Source organism: Camelus ferus, chromosome 6 (assembly GCF_009834535.1).
Source record: "Camelus ferus isolate YT-003-E chromosome 6, BCGSAC_Cfer_1.0, whole genome shotgun sequence".
Lineage (NCBI taxonomy): Eukaryota > Metazoa > Chordata > Mammalia > Artiodactyla > Camelidae > Camelus > Camelus ferus.
The window spans coordinates 68,861,229-68,884,302 of NC_045701.1; the positions used below are offsets into that span (position 1 = coordinate 68,861,229).

The window sequence follows — 23,074 nt, forward strand, 5'->3', positions numbered from 1 at the left end:
GCATGGTGTGTTGCTTTTGTTAATAACTTAGAAGATCATGATGCTTGGCTGCTGTAGCAGCAGGCCAGCTACAGTAACATCTCAAATCTTAGGGCAAAAGGGCAGAGACTGAGACCAGCTTCAGTGGCTCTGCTGGAGAGCTTCCACTTGCCCCTGCAGATCCACTCCATGCCCAAGAGGCTGGCCTCTGTGGACATCAGGTTCAGCCAGTGGGATGAAGCAGCAGGAAAGCAGAGGGCAGGAGAGTGAGGTGGGATTGTTAGTTCCCAGGCTCCCCTCCTGCTGGGCTGAGGCTCTCTTCCTCCGTGGGAACACAGCTCTCTGTTTCCAACAACTCTCCATTTGTCCCTTCAGACCTATAGTGAGATAACTACCTCAGTGTTGCTAGCCCAGGATGCTTCACCAATTAAACTCTCTTCAGTTACCCCCTTGAGTGTTACATATCTGTCCTGTCAGAACCCTCCTACAACTTAATGTACAGAGAACGAAATCCAAAAAAACAGGAGAGTATGAGATTGATCGTCTGATGGATGAGCTGAATGTTAATAACGTATTTTTAGCGCCTTATGTTTTATAAATAACTTGCCCCCATCTTACCTGATTTGACCCTTATAACAACCTGTGAAGGAGGTACGACAGTAGTAGTAATACTAAAATTATTAGCATCATTTTCTGGGCACAGAGAAATTGAATGATTTGCCTTCCATCACAGACCTGTTAAGTGGAGAGTTGGGACTTGGAACCAGAAGAGGTCACATTCTCTAGGCTGTGTGAAAAGTGGTTAAATTTAGCTGAGAAGTTGATTAAGCATTTTGGTGTGTTTGTTTGTCTGGTATGTTTGCTTGTTAGAGTGTCCTGAAAATTAGTATGTTACACAGTCTGGAAGCGTTTTTCACTTGCAAGTCTATTAGGGCATTTTGCCCTTCCCCCAGGTGACAGTGAAAGGTAGAGAATGAACAGGCAATGGTGAAAGCAGCACTGAGCTCAAATAAACCCTTTGCCGTTTGCTTGCTTGTAGCCTTCTAAACAGAGGACAGCAGTGGCACAAACTGGTTACCAGAAATGCCCACGGATAAACACCTGCCTCACGCTCCATCCTCCTCTGCAGCCACCCTAGGATCCAGCTGGCCCCGCCTGCTCTGGAAAGCACTGGCGGCTGCCTTCTGGTCCCGAAGCAAGGGGACGCGGAAGTGTCCTTTGAAACCAAGTTAGCCCCAGTTACCTGTCAGCCCTTGTTCTGTCCTGGTCTAAATCTTCCACACAACCAGCTCCGAAAACAACTGCAGGATGAACTCAGTCTCTTCCTCTATTTCTCCATTAGTAGGTGTTGGTAAAAGCCCCTGGGCCCACTTTTTTAAGTCTTCCTCCCCAGGCCACTGCCACAGGAGTGACCGTCCCAAAAGATCCCTGCATTTAGTGGCTTCTTGGGCCTCAGAATAGAAGGTGCGGCCTCCTGAGATTTGACCCCATGTGCTTCACCTTGTTACCCCTGCTCCACCTCCCACCTGGTGCTCTCAGGACACGCTTCCAGTCCCTCCCTCATCTGGGCCTCTGCTCCAGCTGTCCTCCACTCCGCTTCATCTATAAAAGGCCAGCTATTAAGTCTCAGCTTCACAGAAACCTCCAGCACTTGCCACAGCCAGACACAGTACACTGAATGAACAATTTCTGCCATCATTACTTCCTTATCATTCTTAGGACCCTATGAAGTAGGTGAAGGTCACTCCAATATACTGAAGAAAAAAACTGAAAAGAAAGCAATTTGCCCAAGGTCATCTACTAGTGAGTGGCAGAGCCGGCAGGGTCTCCGGCTCAAGTCCAAGAATGTATTAGGCCCCTTGTGTTTGACGGAATGGAATTTCTGCTTTTCCTCTGGAAGGAAACAACCTTTTTTTCACTTTATTTTTACTTAACCTCTGGAAGGTTAAGATCTCTTCAACGTAATTTTCCTTTTTTCTTTCCTCAAGACCAGCCACTTCTGTCTCCTGCAGGTGACTTCTGGACACATCTCCCTGCTTGTTCCTATCACCCACGCACCTGCACTCCTGGCTTCATTTAAATAAAAGCTGCTGCAAGAGCAGGGAGGACACTGGATGTGCAGGCAAGAAAGGAACTGCCAACGGCTCTGACACTGGGCTACCTCCCCTTCTCTCTACTGGTCTGACCAGCGTAAGGGGGAGAGTTCAGAAAGCTTTTCTGCATCATTCCTATGTGGTCAGGCCAACTCAAATGCCCCCGGACAACAGGACCAGCAGCCAGGCCACCCTGTACACATCCCGCCTCCCCAGACACTCCCCACCTTGCCCCCCTTGCCCAGAAAATAGAAGAGAAGGACAAGAGGAACAGGAGCAGGAAAGAGAAAGATGGGAGAAAAGATGGGGCACAGAAGGGAGGGGACAGTGACAAAGAGCAGACAGTGGAGAGCGGGGGCTGTTCAACAGGAGGTGGACAGCCCAGGCAGGGCAGAGGAGCAAAGAGCGAGTGACAGGGGCAAAGGTGGAAAACAATTTCTCCCCAGTGTTTCCAGAGGTCACTAGTGACACCTAGTCTCTTCTGTGAGAGAGGTCCCCAGGGGATTGAGGTGTTTACAGTTAAAATATTACCGTCTCTCACTTGGCTTTTGCTCTGAGAGCCACCAGCTACTTTCCCATCAATTAGAAAGAGGCAGCAAGATGTGCTGATGGAGGAAAAAGGCAGCAAGTCCACATTCCGCAGAAGATTCCTTTATGACGGCGCGTTTGATAATACACGGTACTAGGGCAGGGCCTCAGCCACTGGGCCATGGGAGGCAGGAAGGGAACAGGTCTGCAGAGGACCGACACATTCCAGGGCTCATGTCACAGTGACACTCACATCAAAAATGACCGCCACATACCTCCCTGAAGCTCGGCCCACCCACCAGTCAACCAAGAACGATGTCGCTTTTAATTCTTCGTTTTTGGCCACTGAAGATAAACTCCACCATGCTCTCAAGATTTCAGCACAACAGTCCTTCCAGTCACGATAGATACGGATGTCCCAGCTCTTGCTGAGAAAAGTTCATTTGACTTCTCTTGCCACGACCAAAGAGAGAATTTTTTCTTAATGATCTGCTGAAATATTTATATATACTATTTAAAAAACCAAACAGCTAACAGTCCATTCTGTGCTCTGTTTCCCTGGAAGATTTCTCATGATCACCCCTCCAATGGCTAGAGGGGCCATGTGTCTGGGAACAAAGAATTAAGACACTTTGAAATAAGCAAAAATCCTAGTGCAACACTCAGTGGATGGTGGGCTCTAGGGGGCTGGAAAGGGAGAGAAGCGGGTTCTCTACGTCAGGGCAGGGAAAGCCAAGTGGTCGCACAGACAGAAGCATCAACAAGCAAGAAACACTGCTGGGGAAGGCCTGTCTCCCGTGATCTCCCCAGGAACAGGATGTCACGTCACCTGCTCCTGGACTCTCAGGGCCGAGGACCCTACCTCTCACCCTCCACCCATCTGTGACCTGCACACTAGGCTGAGGGGTTGCTGACTGAAACAGGCTTAGGCCAAGAATTGGGATCCGCCTCTGGAGGGCCCAGGGAGATCCCCTGCGGGCTGTTCCAAGCAAGAAGTACCTGGGAAGCTCCCTTCCCCCGGCAGCTGAGGGGCACGAAGGCTTCAAAGGCTCGGAGAGAAGCAGCAAAAGGTGACTGACTAGCAACACACAGTGGCTCTGGACCTGGCTCGGTTTTGTGGGGAAGACCTGCTGCCACTGCCACCTTACCCCTGTGCTGGGGACAGACTGCAAGTCTCTGCAGCCAGCAGCAGCCTGAATACACGCCACGTTCCTTTTATATGTCTATACGGGTATATGTATATATATATATGTATTATTTTTAACTGACATAAAATGCAACGGATTCGGGTTCATTCCCCTTTGCTATAATATAAGCTGCTCGGTCCCCTGCCCTGAGGGGTTCACACCTTTGGGCCTGCCGCCAGGCTCACCCCAGCTCGCCACCTGCCCACCCCACACTGTGGGAAAGTGGCCTCAAGATGAGGGAGGACACATACCACAAAAGGTGACCAGGAGGAGGGCCTACCTCAACAAGACTTCTGTTTCTAACCCTGAGAACCTAAGGAATTGTGAAGGACTCGGAGAGGGAGCTGGGGTTAAAGGTCACCAGGCTTTTTATTGCAGTTAAAGCAGACTCGGACAGGATGGTCCCAGCCTCGAGAGGGGACAGCCCGGCGGTCATGGGAACACTCGTCACAGAAGCCCTGCCCGCAGGCCCGGCAGTGGTGCTTGGAAAGCTTGACGCTGAACTCCTTCCGGCAGTTGTGACAGTGCAGGATCTCGTGGTCAGGTACCCAGTACGCCGGCCTGGCTGCGTCCTTCACCAGACCTGCAGCAGGGAAGGAACCACGATGGCGGGGGGGACATGCGGAACCCAACACCCCGAGTCCCACCAGGCAAGAAGCCATCCTCGGACACTTCGTTCATTGGCTCCCAGTCTAACTGCACACAGAATCCCCTATGGAGCTTTTAAACGTGCAGACGCCGGACCTTCAGCCCTTCTGCCCAGGTCAGGGCCTCTGGGGCTGGGGCCTAGGCACTGACATTTGTATATGAAGCTCTCCAGGTGATCCTGAAGGGCAGCTGGATTAAAACCACTGGAGTAACGACAAAGATGTCTGGTCTCCGGAGTCAGGACTTATCTTCATCCCAGTTCCACTGAGCTTGAGTTAGTAGCTACGGGATTAAGAGAGGTTCCTTAACTTCTCCGGGCCTTGGTTTACTCATCTTTAACAACCCACCTTCAAAAGAGGTTACAGGATTACAAGAAGTAATGTGTCTGACACACTGGGATCTGACAGCCAGCGAGTGCCCAGCAGGTGAGCACCCGTGAGCAGCACTGGCAGGACTCCTGCCTCTCCCAGTTACCCCTGGGCATCAAACCTGGGCGAATCCACCTATCCCTGCACTCTAGAGTCAAAAGCTCATCATCAGCTCATTCTGTGAGCTACAGTGATGATCCAAGCAGTTTTCATCACAGCCACCCAGAAGCCCTTGGTCTCTCCCCGACAACGGGCTGAAATACCCTGGGCCTGGCCAACACTGCCTAAGCCCTCCGCACGCTGTGGGGTCTCCCTTCTCCCTCTTCCCATCCTGGTTACAAGTACCCCTCACAACCAGAGGGGGGCAGCGCTCTTAAATCCTAAATGAGTAAGAGCTTGGCAGGTATGGCAGAGTAAAGACAGCCACAAAGTCTTTGATACCTGCCTCTCTGTTGAACCTACGCAGACTCCGTGACTGTCGGAGGCTGAGGTACGAGAGCTAGTTTCCAGGCCAAGGCCCGTCTCCGAGAGCCCTGAGCCACCATGTAAGAAGCCCCCTACTGCTGGAAAACCATGTGGAGGGGCCTGGAGAATACAGTGGGTGAGGAGGGGAGGGTCCCCACTGGGCCCAGCCTTCCAGGCACCCTGCCAAGGCAACCAGCATGACAGTGAGACCAGTCCAGCTGCCCTGATGGAAAATCAGGCAGTGACTCCAGGCAGCGCCTCCTGAAGCAGAACAATTACCCTTCCCGTGACACATGATAAAATGAGGGGTTGTTTTAAGCCTTTACATTTGCAGGCAGCTTGTTATGCAGCAGTAGATGGTATCAAAGGATGGCCCCCAGGAATAGACATGAAACCACGAAGGTATTAGCAGAAGCAGCCGACAAATGTAAACTTTCAGCCACCTCCTTGCTGCCCAACTCAACCTAGGTCAGCAAGCCTTTGACAAAATGACAGCCCAGGGCCCTGTGAAAGCCCTCAACCCACACACACCACACCCAAATGAAGCACTGCCAGGCCAGGCCCACCTAGTGGTATGTCAATGGCTGTCACCACGGCTCCCAAAGTGTTCTGCACAGCCTCGCCCACCTTCCGAGCAATCAGCGTCCCACCTTCATCGTCCGCCTGGGCCTCAGTAACATCTGCAGACAAGGAGAAAGGAACAGCCATCTCCTCTCAGTCATTTCCCAGATGGGAAGCTCGGGGGCAGCAGCAGAGCATTCTGGACGCTTCTCCCAGGGTACCACTGTGCTGTTTTGCAGTGATGGCGAAGGTCTGGGCTATGGGGGGTCAGTCCAGACACCGCAACCAGTGACATCCGTTAGTCCTTTACTTAACCCTCTGGGGCTACTTTATATCATTCCTTCAAAGTGAGCCAGAAATGTTCTAGGACTGTGACCTAGAACCTCCTCCAGGGAGAAGATGCAGTCTAAGTCTGTGGTAAACACAGGACGGGTTTAACCACCCCCACACCCTGCTCCTGCCAAGGAACAGCATCCCCGGGACTCTGTTAACAAGGAACTTAGAGGAAGACTGGTCAAAACCCGGGGAGCAACTGCTCTCAGAAGACTGATGCGGGGAGGGACAGGGTTGGACAGGGGGGAGTCCCGTTCCCAACACCCAATGCCACGGAGAGAGGATCCCCCTCCACCCGTGCAGCTCCCGGGCCCCACGTTACCTAACTGGATATTCCTGGCTTCATAGCAGTTGTCACACACCCGCACGGGTGCAGGGCCCCAGCCCCGCTCAGGCACTGGCCGGGTCTTGGACGAACAGCTGTCACAGAAGCCCTCCCCACAGGCCCGGCAGTGATGCTTTGTGTCGTTGTCTTTAAAGGATGTAGCGCACTTGTTGCAGCTCTGTTCCAAGCCCAAAATAACAGAGAGGCAGGTATCATTCACGTCTGCTCAGCTGAGATAGTCAGCAAGACCAGGGGAGGCCCACAGAAGCATCTCACAATGGCAGGACCCTGGAGGGCCCAACAGAGGGAACCTAAGGCCTCCAGCCACACAGAATGCCCCTCCTGAAGCACAACTGTCATTAACATTGTCTTTCAGGAAGTGCCTGGAAAGGTACCTCAGACTCATCTGGCTGAGTCACAGCGTTCTCAGAAGGGACTATGCTAATTCCAGCCAAAAGAGCGATGAGAATTCATTTTCTTTCACAGCTTCCCAAAAGAACCTCTGTGGGGGTGATGAGGAACGAGTTTCCTGTCACAAGTGTTTGGGTCAAAGCTGGGTGCTCCCTTGCTGTGCATGCTATGAGTAAGCTGAAGATGACCCTAATGACCTCTAAAGGCCACTTTTTGTCCAGATTTTGCATGTATGACCTCAGACATCTGACCAATAATAACTGGCCCTTGCCGGGAGGGAAACTAAAATCACCACAATGAAAACACTTGTGTAGTAACACAAAGGGAAATCAGTGAGCACAGAGGACACTGGCTGCCTCAGTGTAGCTCACCCTTTCCAATACTCTGGGAGCTAATCTGACTGGGAGAGAAATTCCGAGCCCCCCTCACAGCACAAGCTTAGGAGAGGGCGAAGCAGCAAGAGCAAAGGGGCCGTGCCAGGGACGCAGGGCACCCCGTCACACCATACCAGGATCTGGGAGTTGGGCCTCCAGTAGGCAGGGGCGATCTGGTCTGTCAGCCAGGACGTCACAGCTTTGGTGGGCCCAAGGCTAAATTCAGATACCGACTGAGCCATGAAGTTCATCCCGTCCAAGAGGCGCTGGGCAGCATTGTTGTTGTCCTTGAGAAATCCATCGGTCTGAAATGAAAATGCAGGCTCCCATCATGCTCTGAGCAAAGGGAGTGAAAGGAAGGAGAGGGGTCTCGGGTGACTTGTACACTCATCATGGCCAACTCAGAGCTACAAATTTCCCTGGCACAGAAGAATGCAGACAGACCAGGAAGCCTGTCAGGCTGCCCAATACCTTTAGGAATCACCCAGGAAGGGGAACACCAAGGAAAATAAGTCCCCTAGAGAAAGTCACTTATCTTTTTTCCATAAAGGGAGAAAGGTTTTGGATGTGTTGTGATTTATGGGTAATTCCAAGTGTGAACTGTGGTTTAATGCAGAATGAAAGCACTGTATCACTGCCTCATAAACAGATTAGTTTTTCCAACATCTTGAATTCAAAAATCAAATTTAAAAATAATAAAGGTCTATAGTAACTCCACTTCTTAGACTATACATCAAGAAGAATATACTCCAAAACAAAGAAAAGGCTTTCATACATGAAGATAGTCACTACAGCAATTTCTTTGAAAATTAAAAAAAAAAAATTATAAACAGCATGAATGTTTAAAAAAAAAGGGGCTAGGGAATCAAACTATAACATGAGACAGAATATTACACAGTGATTACAAATAAGAATTAGGAAAAGTGAAAGCAATGTGGAAACAAAACTGTGGTATGAGAAAAATGCAGTTAAGTGGCACATAGTTATAACTGTATCTATACAAACACATGCGTATGGAAAATGAGTGAGGAGAAGATGAAAAAGTCAAGTTTTATTTGCTAAGGCAGTGTAACTATAGATCAATTTTTAGTTTATTTTATTTAAAGCTGTGCTTCTAATATTTATGCAAGAAAGATAAAGAGTGAAGATAAAGAGCAAGAAAGGCTCTCCAGATCATGCCTTCCTAAACCACCAATATACTGAAATTCATGGTTAAGCTAAACTGTAAACAAGTCCCACTTTTCCACATACAGGAACAACTGAACAAGAGAAAGAAGAAAAACAGAACAGCTCTTACTCCAGGCCACACGTGCACAATCTCTGTCCGCACCACCGTATCCACGGGATCTTGGTTCCCAAACCAGTACTGCCGGCTACGGTAGACCACACCGCAGTTGGGACATTCAATTACATACCTACAAGGAAGACAAATAGATGCTGTAACCCCACCAGGTGCCTGGGGAGACAAACACACCGAACAACCAGTCCTTGGAACTCACCCAGACCAGGCATATTTTGCAAGACCCATCCAGGGGGAGTCGGTGGAAGCAGCCGTCTTGGGCACCACGCTGACTTCATTGCCTCTCTCATAGCAGGCCTGAAACATGGAGCAGTCTGCCAGCTGCTTCTCCGAACACCAGGCGCCCTGGCCTCTCCACATCCCTGTCTAGGCCCACTCCCCGCAGACCACACCAGCTGAGGGTTTACAGACCCGAGTTTAGCACATCAGTAGAAAGTTTATTTCTCTAAAGAAGTCAGCACCCTGGATGATTAGAAGCTTAATGTACACCCATCCTGGGCCCCAAAACTGAGCTATAAATTCTATCCCTGTCACAGACAGGAGAAATCCATCAAAACTGGGTTCCTGAGGAGCATTTCTGCTCTCAAGAATGAATAGTCAATGTCAATGACCCTTGTATACAAGCTCAATAGAGTAAGGGGAACATGAGTTTAAAAGAATAAACCAAGGGGCCCTGGCAACAGACATGTATGAGTTCTTTTGGGCAGAGCTGGAGAGAAATTCCAGAGATACTCAATTTGATTTCAAATACTTTGGGATGCAGCAAAGCGTGGTCCCAAGCCAGTCTTTCCAAAAGGAGAGTGTGACCAGCAAGCCAGCTGCTGGAGAAGCGGGGCAGACTCACCTTGCAGGTATAAACGCGGTTGTCATACTGGTGGGAGTATCTGCAGCGGCTCTTGGCTTCATGAGGTACTCCTTCTTTCCCATGATTCATGCTGTTCTTACAACCAGCCCTAAGGGAAGCCCAAAAGCTGACAATGAGGCAGCTAAAAGGACCCAGTGCCACTTCCACAGAAGAGTCTGACCCTGAGCCAGATGCAGGGCCAAAACCAGACCTCCGTTACTAACTGGGCCCTGAATACTGAGCAGAGAGAGGGCAGTTTGTTTCAGAAACCTACATGCCTCTCTTATACTTGCAGTCAACAGCACTACACAGGTAAAGCAACTGTTACCCTTGAATGAGGAGACAGGGCAAGAGGAGGAATCCCTTCTTGGAAAACCACTTGGCCCCTCCGTAGGAATGGAGGAGCCAGAAGACACTACCTTGACAAGAGATAAAACCTGAATGGCCCTCAGAGAACTCAGAAATCCAAACAGCACAAAATGGGAAGTTTAACCTGAACAGGCTGCCAAGATGCAAAACAAAAACCAACCCTCAAAATTTGGCAATGCATTAAGAGGAGGCTTAAGCTGAACCAGAAAACCTTCCAAATGAACAGTGAGCTCTGCCATCCTGACAGTGCAAAAACAGAGATTAGAACATTAGAATTTCACTATGATAGAAGGGAAAGTTCTGGAAACCTGGTGAGGCTCAGTTAGAATGGAAAACCGATGATCCAACAGAGCCTAAGCCTCTCATGCTAGGCTCGTGGGGCAGGCCAAAGGAAGGTAAGTCACACCGGCAACTAACATCCCTCTTTCCTCTCCAAGATAATCCTTAGTTCTCCTTGCTCAGACTGTATAAACCAAGAGCCAAATCCTTTTTCCAAATTCCAAGGTGGTGGCCCACAAGGTTCAATGCAGAAAAGCCACTCATAACAGAAAAGGCTCAGGTCTCCTCTACATGGGCAAATGTGGAGGACAGGAGCAGAGTTCTGATGTGAGCAAAGACAATTCACTGGCGAAACAGGTAGATGCGTTGGGGAGTGACTACAAGACAGCCTGCAATCTGACGCTGGCACACTGCATTTAAATCTCCTGAGCTCCATCAGACAAGTCACTGACTGTGATTTAATAGCCATCAACAGATCAAATTAATCCAGTGAGCCTCAAAGTGTGTCCCTATCCAGCAAAATCAGTATTGCCTGGGAACTTACCAGAAATGCAAACTCTCAGGCCCTAAACCGGAACTACTGAACCAGAAGCTGGGGATGCTAGGCCCAACTATCTGTTTTAACATGTCCTTCAGGATTTTCTGATGCATGCTAAAATTTGAGAATCATCGCTCTGTTCCCCCTATAACAAAGTGTGATCCATGGACCAGCAGCACAGGCATCACCTGGGAGCTTGTCAGAAATGCAGAATCTCAACATTGTAAAATGACTATAACTCAATAAAAAAATGTTTAAAAAATAAAAAAAGAAATGCAGAATCTCACCCAGACCTGCTGATTCAGTATCTGCATTTAACAAAATCCCAAGGTGGTGCACGCACAGATTAAAGTTTGAGAACACTGCCCTAACTTGATTCAGGCTACACATTAGAATTGCCTGATGAGCCTTTGAAGTATACCAGTGGTGAGGTCCCACCCCAGATCTGTTAAATAAGGATCCTTGGTGGTGAGGCCCAGGCCTTGATAATTGTGAAACTCCCTGGATAATTCTAATGTGCTCCAAGCATTTGCCCTCATGGTAAAAGGAATCAGCTAGGATTGATAACCACCCCAGTGCTTTGCACACACTGGGCTATCAAATATTAGCTGAATAGACAACAACTGAAAGCTCTGGTAGGAGAAACATAGAGAAACAGGCAACCTAACATTTTCTGCGGTAAAAACTACCCAAACCAGAAGCCAGTCAATTTCACATGTAAACTAGCTTGTAACCTTCAAGAGATCCTTCATAACCGTATGCCTTGGAATCCCCAGCAACCTCCAATCAGGATCACTGGGAATTTGTTGGAAATACACCATCTCAGGCCCTACCCGATCCTTAAATCACAATCTAATTTAACCAGACCCCATGTGATCCGCATGCACACTGGAGTCTGCTCAGCATGGTTCTAAGTGCCTTTTCCCAAGGTGGGGAGACAGCTGGCCTCACTTACCCACAGCTGAGGCACAAGGAGGAGCAGGTGAAGTACTCATCTGGAAAAAAGGAGCTGTGCGCCATCTGGTCATCAGGGATCTCACCACTGAAGCGGTCGCTCAGCGCCTGCAGAGGAGGGAAGATGACAGTGAAGCGACTCCGCAGAGAGCCCTGGCTTTGGCCCTCCCACTGCTGGCCTTTTGAAGATGCCCTTGCTGCTGGCTTATTTCTCGCAGGCTCCACAGCTAGAAGAGGGAGCCCAGTGACTTCTGCTCCTACCCTCAACCTTCCCGGCCCAACTTGCACCAATCCTCACCACAGGAAACCTCAGAAAGAACCAGCCCATTTCCCAAGAGGTCAGACGTAATAAGCAAACAAACTTACCATTCTCTCCTAGTTATCCTGGAAGTTATAATCACCTCAACACCCTGTCTTTCATTCAAAACCACCAGATATTGACTAATCCCCATTCATCTTTGTGAAGCTGAGACCAAGAACCCGACACTCAAGAAGGTGGCTCGTTTTTGAGTCAGAGTAAGGCCAAACTGAGAAGTGAGCTGGGAGTTTCCTGGGCGTCTCCACCAGTTCTAACCACAGGCACTCGGAGTTTATTTACTAGGCCACAAAACTCTCTCAATGCAGAAAAAGGGTTATCAGCCAAAAAACATGGAGGAATTACTATAGTTTTTGGCAGCCTTTTATCAACTACAGTAACCTAAAAGACAGCAAGTGGCCAAAATAAATGCTAAGAAGAAAGATTAAAGTATTTGCAGAAACAAACGGAAATTTTTATGTTTAAAGGCAGCTTCCATTTCTAATCTTCTGTTTTTTGCTCAATACTTTATATTGAAAGTATTCTTCAGGCTGAAATTTTTCCCTCCAGGCCCTTAGTTATATGCAGATGGGAAAAGTTATACAAATTAAACAGAAATGGGCTTCCAGGCTTTAAAAGTTATTAAATGCTCAAAAGTTCCAAGCTTCTAGCCCTCAATCTCTCAGTCTGAGGCAGCCAGGCACTATGCAGGGGAAAAGAAGGAATAGTAGCCTAAAACAAAAGGACAAGAGGTTATTTCCTTTAGTAGAAAGCCAAAGAAATTTTAAGATGAGATTTGGGAAAAGGATAGATGAGGTCTTAAACTAAGGTTCTCAAGCTCTAAAGCTTGAGAATTTCGTTTAATCAGAACTTATTTATTAAAACTCCTTTTCTCTTTTTAATGACGTCTAATACCCTGAGTTGTAAACGTGAGTGTTTACAAGGGCACGTGCTACCAATGTTGAGTCAGGTCAGGTGTAAGACAAGAGTAGTGGCAAAGCAAGTATCAAACTAAGGGAGTGGGACCCACTCACGTGCATTCAAATGCAGCTTCTGGATTTGAAGGATAATGCGGAGGCCCACATAGTACCATCTGCCAGCGATGGCCAACCAAGTGGCAACCCTTGACTTAGACCCCAAAAAACGGTCTAACAATAATATATATACTTTCTATTCTCGTGGGCATAATTTTGTAAAGTGTAACTTAGGGAAAACTGAGATTTTGAAAGAGAATACAAATGAGCATAAACGAGAAGCCAGGCAAGTAGAATTACAAACGCGCCTACACCATCCTCCTCTCTCCTGCTTCTGAATGTGACCCATCCTTCGGGGATTTTCTGGTCTCAGCTCTTCCCAACCACTGTAGAAAACCGGGCTTTGCCTTCTCTGAATACCTGTTGTCCTCAACATCTGAACCAGGTACTGAGAGATTAGGCGATGAGGCAAAGCTATGAGCCTACTGTATGTATTTTACCTCCCAGACTAGTTCATAAACACTGTGAAAGACATTTCCTACATTTATATCCTCCTCTAACTCCTAGCAAAGGTCCTAACAGGTATTTAACTATGCCCTCTGGAGTGAAGTGCCCCAGCACCAGCCCCCATGCACACACCAACCCCTGCACTCCCCTCCTCACCTTGGCTCTACCTCCACGCCAGGCTGCATCCCAGGCCCACAGGCCTTCTCAAATATAAGGCTAACTACTCCCTGATTGGCCAAATTACTGATAATTCTTAAGGCTATAGTTCTCAAACAGTAGTTCCCAGAGAATGCATAACTCTCTGAGGGGAGTTGGTGGCAAAATACAGCATTAATTCAATGCATCAGTTTACTAAAAGGTTTGGGAAGGAAGTTATTTTTATATTAAAAAAAATGAATATAGTATGAAACTAAAGAAAAATTGCATAAATGAGGCCCCCAAAATCATTTCAGCTTGTAGCTGGCAGCTTCGCGCTCTGTGACTCTATTTCCTTATCTACCAAATGGGGATTAGCAATATCTTCCCCTTAGGGGTCTTCATGGATTACACCGTGCAGATCAAATGAAGTTACCCATGTAGAGCACCTGGCATAGATTAAGAGTTCAGGAAACATTAGCTGCCATCATTAATATCATTTTTGTTTTTTGTGCTGGGAATTTTCTTCTTTTCTTCCTTAGATACCCTCACTCACTAATCAGGTAACACAGCGGATATAAGAACTTTTCTCTTTCCATGATGGCTCACTGGTCTTCAGGGCTACTTGCATTTGTGGGTGAATATTCAGTTGCAAAAAGATGCTTATGTATCTAATGAGGTGTTAAAATAAGAAAGAAAAGGGGGAGGGGTACAGCTCAGTAGTAGAGCACTTGCTTAGCATGAATGAGGTCCTGGGTTCAATCCCCAGTATCTCCATTAAAAAAGAAAAGAAAAGAAAGACATAACTAAGGTATGTAGAAGCTACAGAAGAGGTATAAGGAAATGCAAAGAAGAGCATTTTTAGCCCCAGAGTTTTTCCTTTTAAACAGGTAACTGAAAGGATAACCTAAAGACTAGTTTTCCTTAGGAAAAATACATCAAATGTAGCATGAATTCAACAGCTGGGCTGATTTCAGGAGGCATGCCACTCTCCAGTACATACAAAACTGCAGCCCAGTAACAGTGACAGCACAAGGTTTTTTCTGTTCCAAACCCAAGTGGCCTGGTGCACTTCTCTGAAAGTTCTTCAGAAAAATGGGTGCATTTGTAAGTATCTCAAGGCTTAGCATGAAACAGACTTCAGCCTGATTCCCATGGGACAGGTCCCCACAGACCCTCCGTCATCAAATTAACTGCTGGCTTATATTAGCCAGGGCAACAGGAACTTCTTATGACATCAGAAAGAGAACTCCTAGACCAACCACCTCATCACTTGCAGATGCTGTCACCCATCCTCTCAAATGCTGGGTAATACAGTAAGCATCTCACTTCCCTCACAAGTCACTGAAGAGCTGGCAGTCAGTAATGAATCAGACGTTGACAAGCATCAGGAGGACTTGCAGGAATCAAGAGTATGGGAACAGAACAGTAATTGTTAAAAAAAAAATAAAAATCTGATGCTCATGTGTTTTAGATAGAGTAAGGAGATACTGCCTCCCTTCCTTTATAACCTGATTGTTCCTTTCCAGCGTGGACACTACCACCTAACTGATATACTTTTGTCTTTCAAAAATTCCAAACCTCACATCATTCCAGGGTTTCTTGGGCTCTCCTTCTGGGGTCCCAAAGCTGTAAGAGGCAGGGAAGGACCTTTCCTGAAAAAGCTTGGGAAGCATTTGAGGCCAGTCTGGAAAAGACTACCTGGAGACCAGATGATTTTGAACTTTAGTTGCCTTGGCAACAGAATGGCTCTTTCTATTGAAACTGTTTTAAGGTTAGCCCCAGTCATCAAGGGCTAGCAGTGTACTTTCTGATTCAAAATGGAGACTCAAGTAATCCATGATGCCACCCCCCAACAAATTATAGTAACTTTATAAACACTTAATAGATGCTTCCTGATGTGACAGAATTGGAGAGTCAGAGTTTCTACATTTAGAGATCAGAAGCTAAAGAAGGTATTACGTAAAACCTGTATGAATTCAACTTTAAAATGGTTCTCTCAATTATTCAGAACTGTAAATACAGACAATAGTTAATTCAATATTCAGTTCCCTTATTCAATAGAGACTGAGCATCTCTTTTCTTTAAACAGGCTGACTTCACCAGTGAGAATATGCTCTGCTGGTAGATATCTGGGCTGTTGCTACCATGGAAACTGAGCAAAGGAGTGAGAGGTCAAGAAGTGGGAAATAACCCAACTGGGAAAAAGGGACTGGGGCCTGGACCACAATGTGGCTGAATGGCAGGAAGAGTGATCAGGTCGGCAGGATGAATCGGGAAACATACGGGCAAGCCACCAGAGCAGAAACTGACAGCAGGTCGATTTCAATCAATCCCTCCCTCCCTCTCCCTCTCTCTCTTTTTCTCTCCCTCTCTTTCTCTCACATACACACACACACACACACACACACACACACACACACACACTCTACAAACTCCTCAATCTTTCTCATTAATCAATCACATTTCCTGTTCAATAATGAACATGAAAAGTAGCACTTCGGTTCCCTTTGAATCTAACCAGGTGGAACCTCATAAATTAAGACAACTAATAAGTTTTAAAAGTATACTAATGGCATTAAAAAGAATGAGGTATGTATTATGAGCTAATACAGAAAGATAACTAAGATGCAAGATAATGTGGAAAAAAGGAAGTTGTAGAGTAGTATGAATGATATCCCATTTATGAGGGGAAAAAAATATACGTGTGTACATTTCTAGAAGCATATCCAAGAAACTACTACTAATGGTTATCTGTAGAATGAAAAGAGAATATGGGGGAGGAAAAAAGGACTTAACTTTTCTATGATCTGCTTCATTTACGGAGAAAACCATAGAGATGATATAAACATACTTCTGTATGAACTTACATAGCACTGAATATTTCTAAAAGCATATACAAGAAAGTACTAGCAGTTATTATATAGTGAGAGAGGGAGAGGAAAGGGACTTAAGTTATACCTTACATGTTTCTATACTATTTGAATTGTTTACCATGAGCACACACTGCTTTTATAATTTAAAAAGTAACTGTTTAAATTACAGTAGCCAAACACTCAAAATACAACTTACAGGAACGCCCTCTGTAAAGGTAGCTGGCAGTAGGCATCAGGAACCTTTAAAGATGGCCACAACTTCTGACCATCTTAAAAGTGGAGTTAACTCCTGAGACTAGGAATATAGCACAGGGTTAAAAGCATAGACTTGGGAGCCAGACCACCTGGTTCAAATTGTCCACCACTTACTTGATAAGTCATCCCAAGCAAATTAATTAACCTCTCTGTGTCTCCGTTTCTCTACCTTAGAGCTTGTATGAGGATTAGATGAATTAATACACGTGCAGTGCAGAGCACAGTACATGGTATACAGTAAACACTCCTGAAAGGATGGCCAGCAGCGGTACTGGGAGCTGTAATTCATCCTAAGGAAGTAGGCAGAATGTGAACAATATCTTTAAATACACAGAAAATATAATAAGGAATAATGGAAACTACTATTAAAATAAGAACAAAATTACTGAATATAAAAAATGACCCATCCATATAAATGAAAAGAATACCTCTGTTTTAAAAACATGTTTTCACAGAATATTTAATGGCATGGAAAAAAATACTGGGTTTCAATGTTCCATTAAAAAAAGCAGGGGAGGGTATAGCTCAAGCAGTAGAGTGCATGCTTAACATGCACAGGGTCCTGAGTTCAATCCCCAGTACCTCCTCTAAAAATAAATAAATCTAATTACCTCCCCCACCACCGCCAAAATAAAATAATGCAATGATAAATAAATTTTTTAAAAAAGAAAAAAAAGCAAGGTTTACAAATGCACATAAATACATCACGCCCCAATTTTCTTTTTAAAATAAATAGCAAAGGATCATATAATACCCAATTTATTTATTTTTTGCACACTTAATTTGCTTTTTTTCTGCTATTACAAAGAATGCTGCTATTAACATCCTGAGATAGGTCTCTTTGTGTCCCTGTGGAAGAGTTTCTTTAATGCAAATTCCTAGAAATGATATGGCTAGAATGCACATTATGCACATCTTTATCTATACTAGATATTTCTAAATTGCATTGCAAAGCGGTTATACTAATTTTAATTTCAACTGGCAGTTCGTAAAAGTTTACGTTGCTTTTTGACATTTTATTGCCAAACTTGTCATCGTTTGCCCTTGCATGGTTGCGGTTTTAATTTTCCTTTCTTTGATTACTAGAGAGTTGAGATTTCTTTATTTGTGCATCACAGTTTTGATTGCCTTTCTTAAGTGATTTGTCTCTCCATTTTCCCAAAAGGTTTATATTTTTTTTCCTAACAATATTCCTGCATATTTATGTAAAATAAGGAGAAAATCATATAGGTAACAAAATCATATAAATCATATTAGAATATATCCTGAAGCTTCTTGAAATGTTTACGCAGTGAGTTAGTGAGGAACTGGAAAAGGTAAAAAATAAATTCCAAGAGAGAAAGAAAAAAAATGGGAGAAACAGGAAGCCAAACAAGTTATTCTGGCACTGATAATTTATCTGTTTAGGACAATCCCCACTGTTTTATTCCAAAAAGGATTCAAAGCTACTTGTAAAAAACAACAACAACAACATAAAACAAAATAAAAGATAAGTGGAGGGAAGAGGGAAATAGCTCAGCTGTAGAGCACATGTCTAATATGCAGAATAAGGTCCTGGGTTCAATCCCCTGTACCTCCAATTAAAAAGAAAAGAAATAAAATTAAAAATTTTCTTAAAAATAGGTGAAGAAAAATAAACAGGCACTATATTATACACTTCTATGAACTCTGAGGACTTCTGTTCGAGTGAATTTTAACAGCAATAAAACCCTTCTGGGTCAATTTGCCTAATACAGATCTTACAGGTAGCTTTGTATTAGAATGATTACCAGGAAACTAACAACTTCTAATTTACAGAAGAGGATTAAAAACAAAACAACCACCAGAAAAAGACAAAAACAATTTTTTCGAGGATTTAAGTAAGTTGCAAGAACCCCACAATTCCCTGGGGAGAGCCCAAAACACACGTGTAAACAGACGACTCCTTCCAGCTGACAGAATGGTGGGCCCACAGCTCAGCCCCTACCTCAGAGAATGGAAAATACAGGGTCCATATGAAACTCTGAGGACAGAAGTTACCAAGAATCCTCAAAACTCCACGTGACCAGGCTCAATTTAATCACAGAAAGCTTCATGAATCATATCACCTCATAAGAAAACGGCATAACTATTTTTCTCAAAAGTGCCTAACAAATTGGCTTGGAGTAGGACATCCAAGACTTGCCTGAGGGTAAAATCCCTGAGCACTAATTACTGCTTACAGCACTCGGTGTCCCTGAAGGTCTTATTTAAACATTAAGCTGGGTTAGCTCTGAGAAACCCTGAGGAGCTCTATAACCCAGCCACTGGCCTAGGCATTGATATTCATGCTGATCAGATTTACAGCCCTGTGTGTAACACAGCATGGATTCAGCCTCTTTTAAGAATGCTTGCCATACCTGGGTGTAATCTTCCACCTGACTACCTTTGAGCCATGACAAGGACACTGGCCAGACTCACAGCTCACAGACATAGAATACAAACTTGTGGTTGCCGGGGGGAGATGGGTGGGAAGGGACAGACTGGGAGTTCAAGATTTGTAGATCCTGACAGGTATATATAGAATAGATAAACAAGTTTATGCTGTATAGTGCAGGAAATATATTCAAGATCTTATACTAGTTCATGGCGAAAAAGAATATGAAAATGAATATATGTATATTCATGTATGACTGAAAAATTGTGCTGTACACCAGAAATTGACACAACATTGTAAACTGACCATAACTCAATTTAAAAAAAAAAAAAGGACACTGGCCAGTAAATCTAAGCACACTTTAACCTCAAATTCTAATTAGAAATATGTATTTCATGAATTATTCAACTATAATCACTTTTCATAGTTTTTTCTTAATATTATTCACAACAGTTAACTCTTACTGAACACTGACTATATACACAGTGCTTTGTTTCTTAAAGTATGTGTTCTTGTTTAACCCCTCAGCTTCGTCAGGAACATTCTACTTCTGCCCCTCTTTCACAGGCAAGGAGAAAGGCTTGAAGAAGCACTATAAGGGCAAAGACTTATTTGCCACTGTACTTCCAGCACTTCAAACTCTACCTGGCACAGAGACGCATTCATTCATTTGTTGAATAAATGAACGAAAGAACAAATTTCCTAAGAACAAGCAGCAGCTAAATGGCAGAACCAGGATTCCAACAGAAGTCAGTCTGACTGCAGAGCCCAAGCTTTTATAGTTCATTCAGGCTGCTGTAACAGAATACCACAGACTGGACAGCTTATAAGCAACAGAAACTTGTTCCTCACAGTTCTGCAGGCTGGAAGTCCAAGATCAGGGTGCCAGCGTGGCTGCCTTCTGGTGAGGGCCCGCCTTCTGGTTCACAGGTGGTACCTTCTCACTGTATCCTCACTTGGTAGAAGGAGCGGGGGAGCTCTCTGGGGCTCCTTTTATAAGGGCGGTAATCTCACTCATGAGGGCTCCATCCTCATGAGCCAATCACCTCCTAAAGGCTCTCCTAATATCATCACATTAGGCATTAGGATTTCAACCTAAGAATTTTGGGAGGATACAAACATCCAGCCTACAGCAACCACTATGCAAAAAACATAAACCTTTTTTGAGGGGTAACTTTTTATATAATTTCCAACGTAGAAAATTTCAAGAACAGTATAAGGAACTCCCTCCCATATGCAATTTACCCAGAATCACAAACTGTTTACATTGTGTCCCACTAAAAAACCTTCTTAACTCAATGGATTAATCAAATCAGCATGTGCCCAAAGTCTGTTCCTCTGAAAAGCAGGGCCAGCCTAGCTTTACGCCAAACCCGCTTCTCCTATCCCCTCCAGTCTCAGGCTCTATGCCCTTACCCTTGGAGCATCCTCATAGCCCCAGTTGCAATCTTCAGGTCAACATTTCCGGGTCCTTTCTCCAAATCCCACACTCCCAGCACTGCCCAAAGGCCCTGCTCCCTTCCTATTCCTCTGTCCTCAGCCTGCAGGCATGGTAACACAGAGTGTACACAAAGCAAACTGCAAAAAAGGAAGCAGTATTGGCACGGACTGATTTGATGAATTCATTATAAAGAATAGTAAAATAAAGTTTTTCTCCAAGATGAGGAACTGTCAGTTTTTAACTATCATCCAAGATTCCTCCGTACTAGTGTTCCTGGCAAGATGAGGTCATTCAACAGGTGCAAACTCCACTTTTTTATAAAACTTCTCTTCCCAGCCCAGGTTTCTATCACCAACACTGGCCAAAGCTAGAGAACTGAGTGTTCTCACAACCCACTGGTACCCCAATGAGAAGCACTCAGGGCAGAAGCCCACTGACCTTCAGGGCTTTGAAGATGACCCCTGGGTGCCGGGGAGAACGGGTGGTGTTGTTCTCCAGTTGCTGCTCCAAAGCACGCCGAAGCCCGGAGAAGTCTGTGGGAGGGTTGTAAGTCCTCGTTCCCTTGTAGTGAATAGAACTGAAGGCTTCAGGGAAGCGGCCCAGCTTCCGAAACCGGTCCTGGATGAGCTTCTCGGGTACCTCAGATGGGTGATCTGGACAAACAGAAACAGGTACGTGAACAGTGACCTTTCTTCAAAAAAAAAAAAGTTGCCTGTCTTTCACTATAAAAGGAGTATGTAGTCTGACTCCGTATATATAAAGTTCATAAACAGACAGAACTGATCTCTGCTGTTAGAATTCAGGTTACCTTTGCGAAGAAGGGAGCACGAGTGGGGCTTCTATGAAGTGGGTGCTAGAGTGTCATGATCTGGTACTGAATTCACGTATACGCTCAGGATGTGAAAATGCATCATGTATACACTTTTGATGCGATGTGCACTTTTCTGTAGGTACATTATACTTCAAGGAAGTGTCTTTTTTTTTTTAATCTGCTCATTGAGAAAAATTCAAACATGTCAAAGCCTAAAAGAAAAGAAATGTATGTCCTCTGCTCCCTCTTACTCCCCAAAGGTAACTACAGTTCAGTATTTACCCTTTCAGACTTTATTCTTCTACACAATTACCAACACATTATGTGTAACTTGCTTTCATCACTTAATAACATACTGTAAGTATGTGTCCTTGTTGTGATACATTCTGAGAAGTTCCTTATTCTTTCCAGCAGCTACACAGCCTTCCATCCTATGGGCATGTTTCACCAGTCACCTACTAATGAGTATTTAAATAAAATAAACAGCTACTGTGAAGATGCTGGTCTTATGCTGGTGAAGCTGCAGACGAAGTGTGAGGGTGTCAGCCTCCCCACAGCTTCACCAACATCTATCCAGAAATTTGGGTGGTAGTAGTATAAACGGATTCAATAAATATTTTAGAGGTGAAACTTGGAAGGACGTTTTATTTAAATTTCCTTTAATATTTTAACAACAAAATCACTCCAATTAACACTGGAGATATGGCTTTAGCTCAAATTAAAGGTAGTCATCAAAGACAAGTAGCCAAAATTCTGCAGTTAGTCCCTAAACCCATCTCCTCCTGAACTTTTCCTGCAGCAGTCACAGCTGGAGGCAGGAGCAGGCAGTATCCGGGGGCCGGCCATCAGTGGGGGGCTTCTCCCACCGCCGCCCAGGAGCACAGCCTGGCCACCTTCACTTCCTCCCAACGTCATCTCACAGCTTGTCCCTGGACAAGGGATCACTCCCAAGTAATTATGGGAGCTTGATCTGCTCATCTGTAAAACAGAGATAATTCATTTACCTACTAACTCTTACCTAGGAATCCTCTGTCCAGAAAAGGAACAGGATGGAACAAAATCAGAAAGTCTACAGGACAGAGAAATCTAATTATCAATTTGCCCACAATCCTGGGCCCTCACCTTCTGCCCTGCGTAAACTGAGGTTGTCTTGGTTCCATCTCAAGGTTTCAGGAAACAGCGATGGTATTCCAGAAACAAGGATTTAGGAGTTAGAAGACCTGTTCTGAATCCCAATTTTGCAACACATTAGCTGGAACCTCCTTGGTTACATAACTTAAGCTATCTGAGTTCAGTTTCTTCATGTGTAAAATAGGGCTGCTATTGACTGGGCTGAATACCAAAGATACATTATGTTACTATCTATTAAAAATAATATATCTTTGTTATTCAGCACTTATAAAAAATAAACACCTAGCATAGTGCAAGCCTCAAAGCAAAAAAAAAAAAAAGTTACTTTTGAAAGGCTGGTTATTTCAAAATCCTAGAAATTAGAAACTGGAAATTAGACCTTCCGTTCACCAAAGTTGTAAAGATCCAAAGTGGCATAAAAATGCTGATCACAGGAGGCATCCTGAAGTCAGTATTTCCAACCCCCTCTCCTTACCTTAGAGTCACTTGCTAACGAGGCTCTTCTTCCAGTGCACTTTTCATCTTTCCACTAGACCCATTAGAATCCTTCAGATTCTAACTCCTTAACACGGTCCCAGTCTGTCCACTTCCCTCCCACTGCAGCTGCCCTGGCTCAGCCCCCACCATGTCTCACCTAGGACCTCGATAACCTCCCTGCTGTCTCCCTGCCTCCAGGCATGCCTCTCTGTTCATCCTGC

The 23,074-nt window shown here is 45.1% G+C and overlaps 1 protein-coding gene across 2 annotated transcripts in view; it reads right to left on the reverse strand.

Annotated features, from left to right (window-relative positions):
* Nucleotides 1-2,707: 2,707 nt before the first annotated feature.
* Nucleotides 2,708-23,074, reverse strand: part of ZFYVE1 (zinc finger FYVE-type containing 1) — a 42,369-nt gene continuing 22,002 nt past the window's right edge. The window contains exons 4-12 of one of the 2 annotated variants that reach the window (XM_032482306.1): nt 20,873-21,087; nt 11,558-11,664; nt 9,417-9,525; nt 8,772-8,869; nt 8,570-8,687; nt 7,407-7,577; nt 6,485-6,665; nt 5,835-5,948; nt 2,708-4,370 (exon numbers count right to left, since the gene is read on the reverse strand). In XM_032482306.1, coding sequence (XP_032338197.1) covers nt 4,138-4,370; nt 5,835-5,948; nt 6,485-6,665; nt 7,407-7,577; nt 8,570-8,687; nt 8,772-8,869; nt 9,417-9,525; nt 11,558-11,664; nt 20,873-21,087 — 1,346 coding nt within the window. In that variant the 3' untranslated portion in view covers nt 2,708-4,137. The other variant, XM_032482307.1, reaches the window with a different exon arrangement.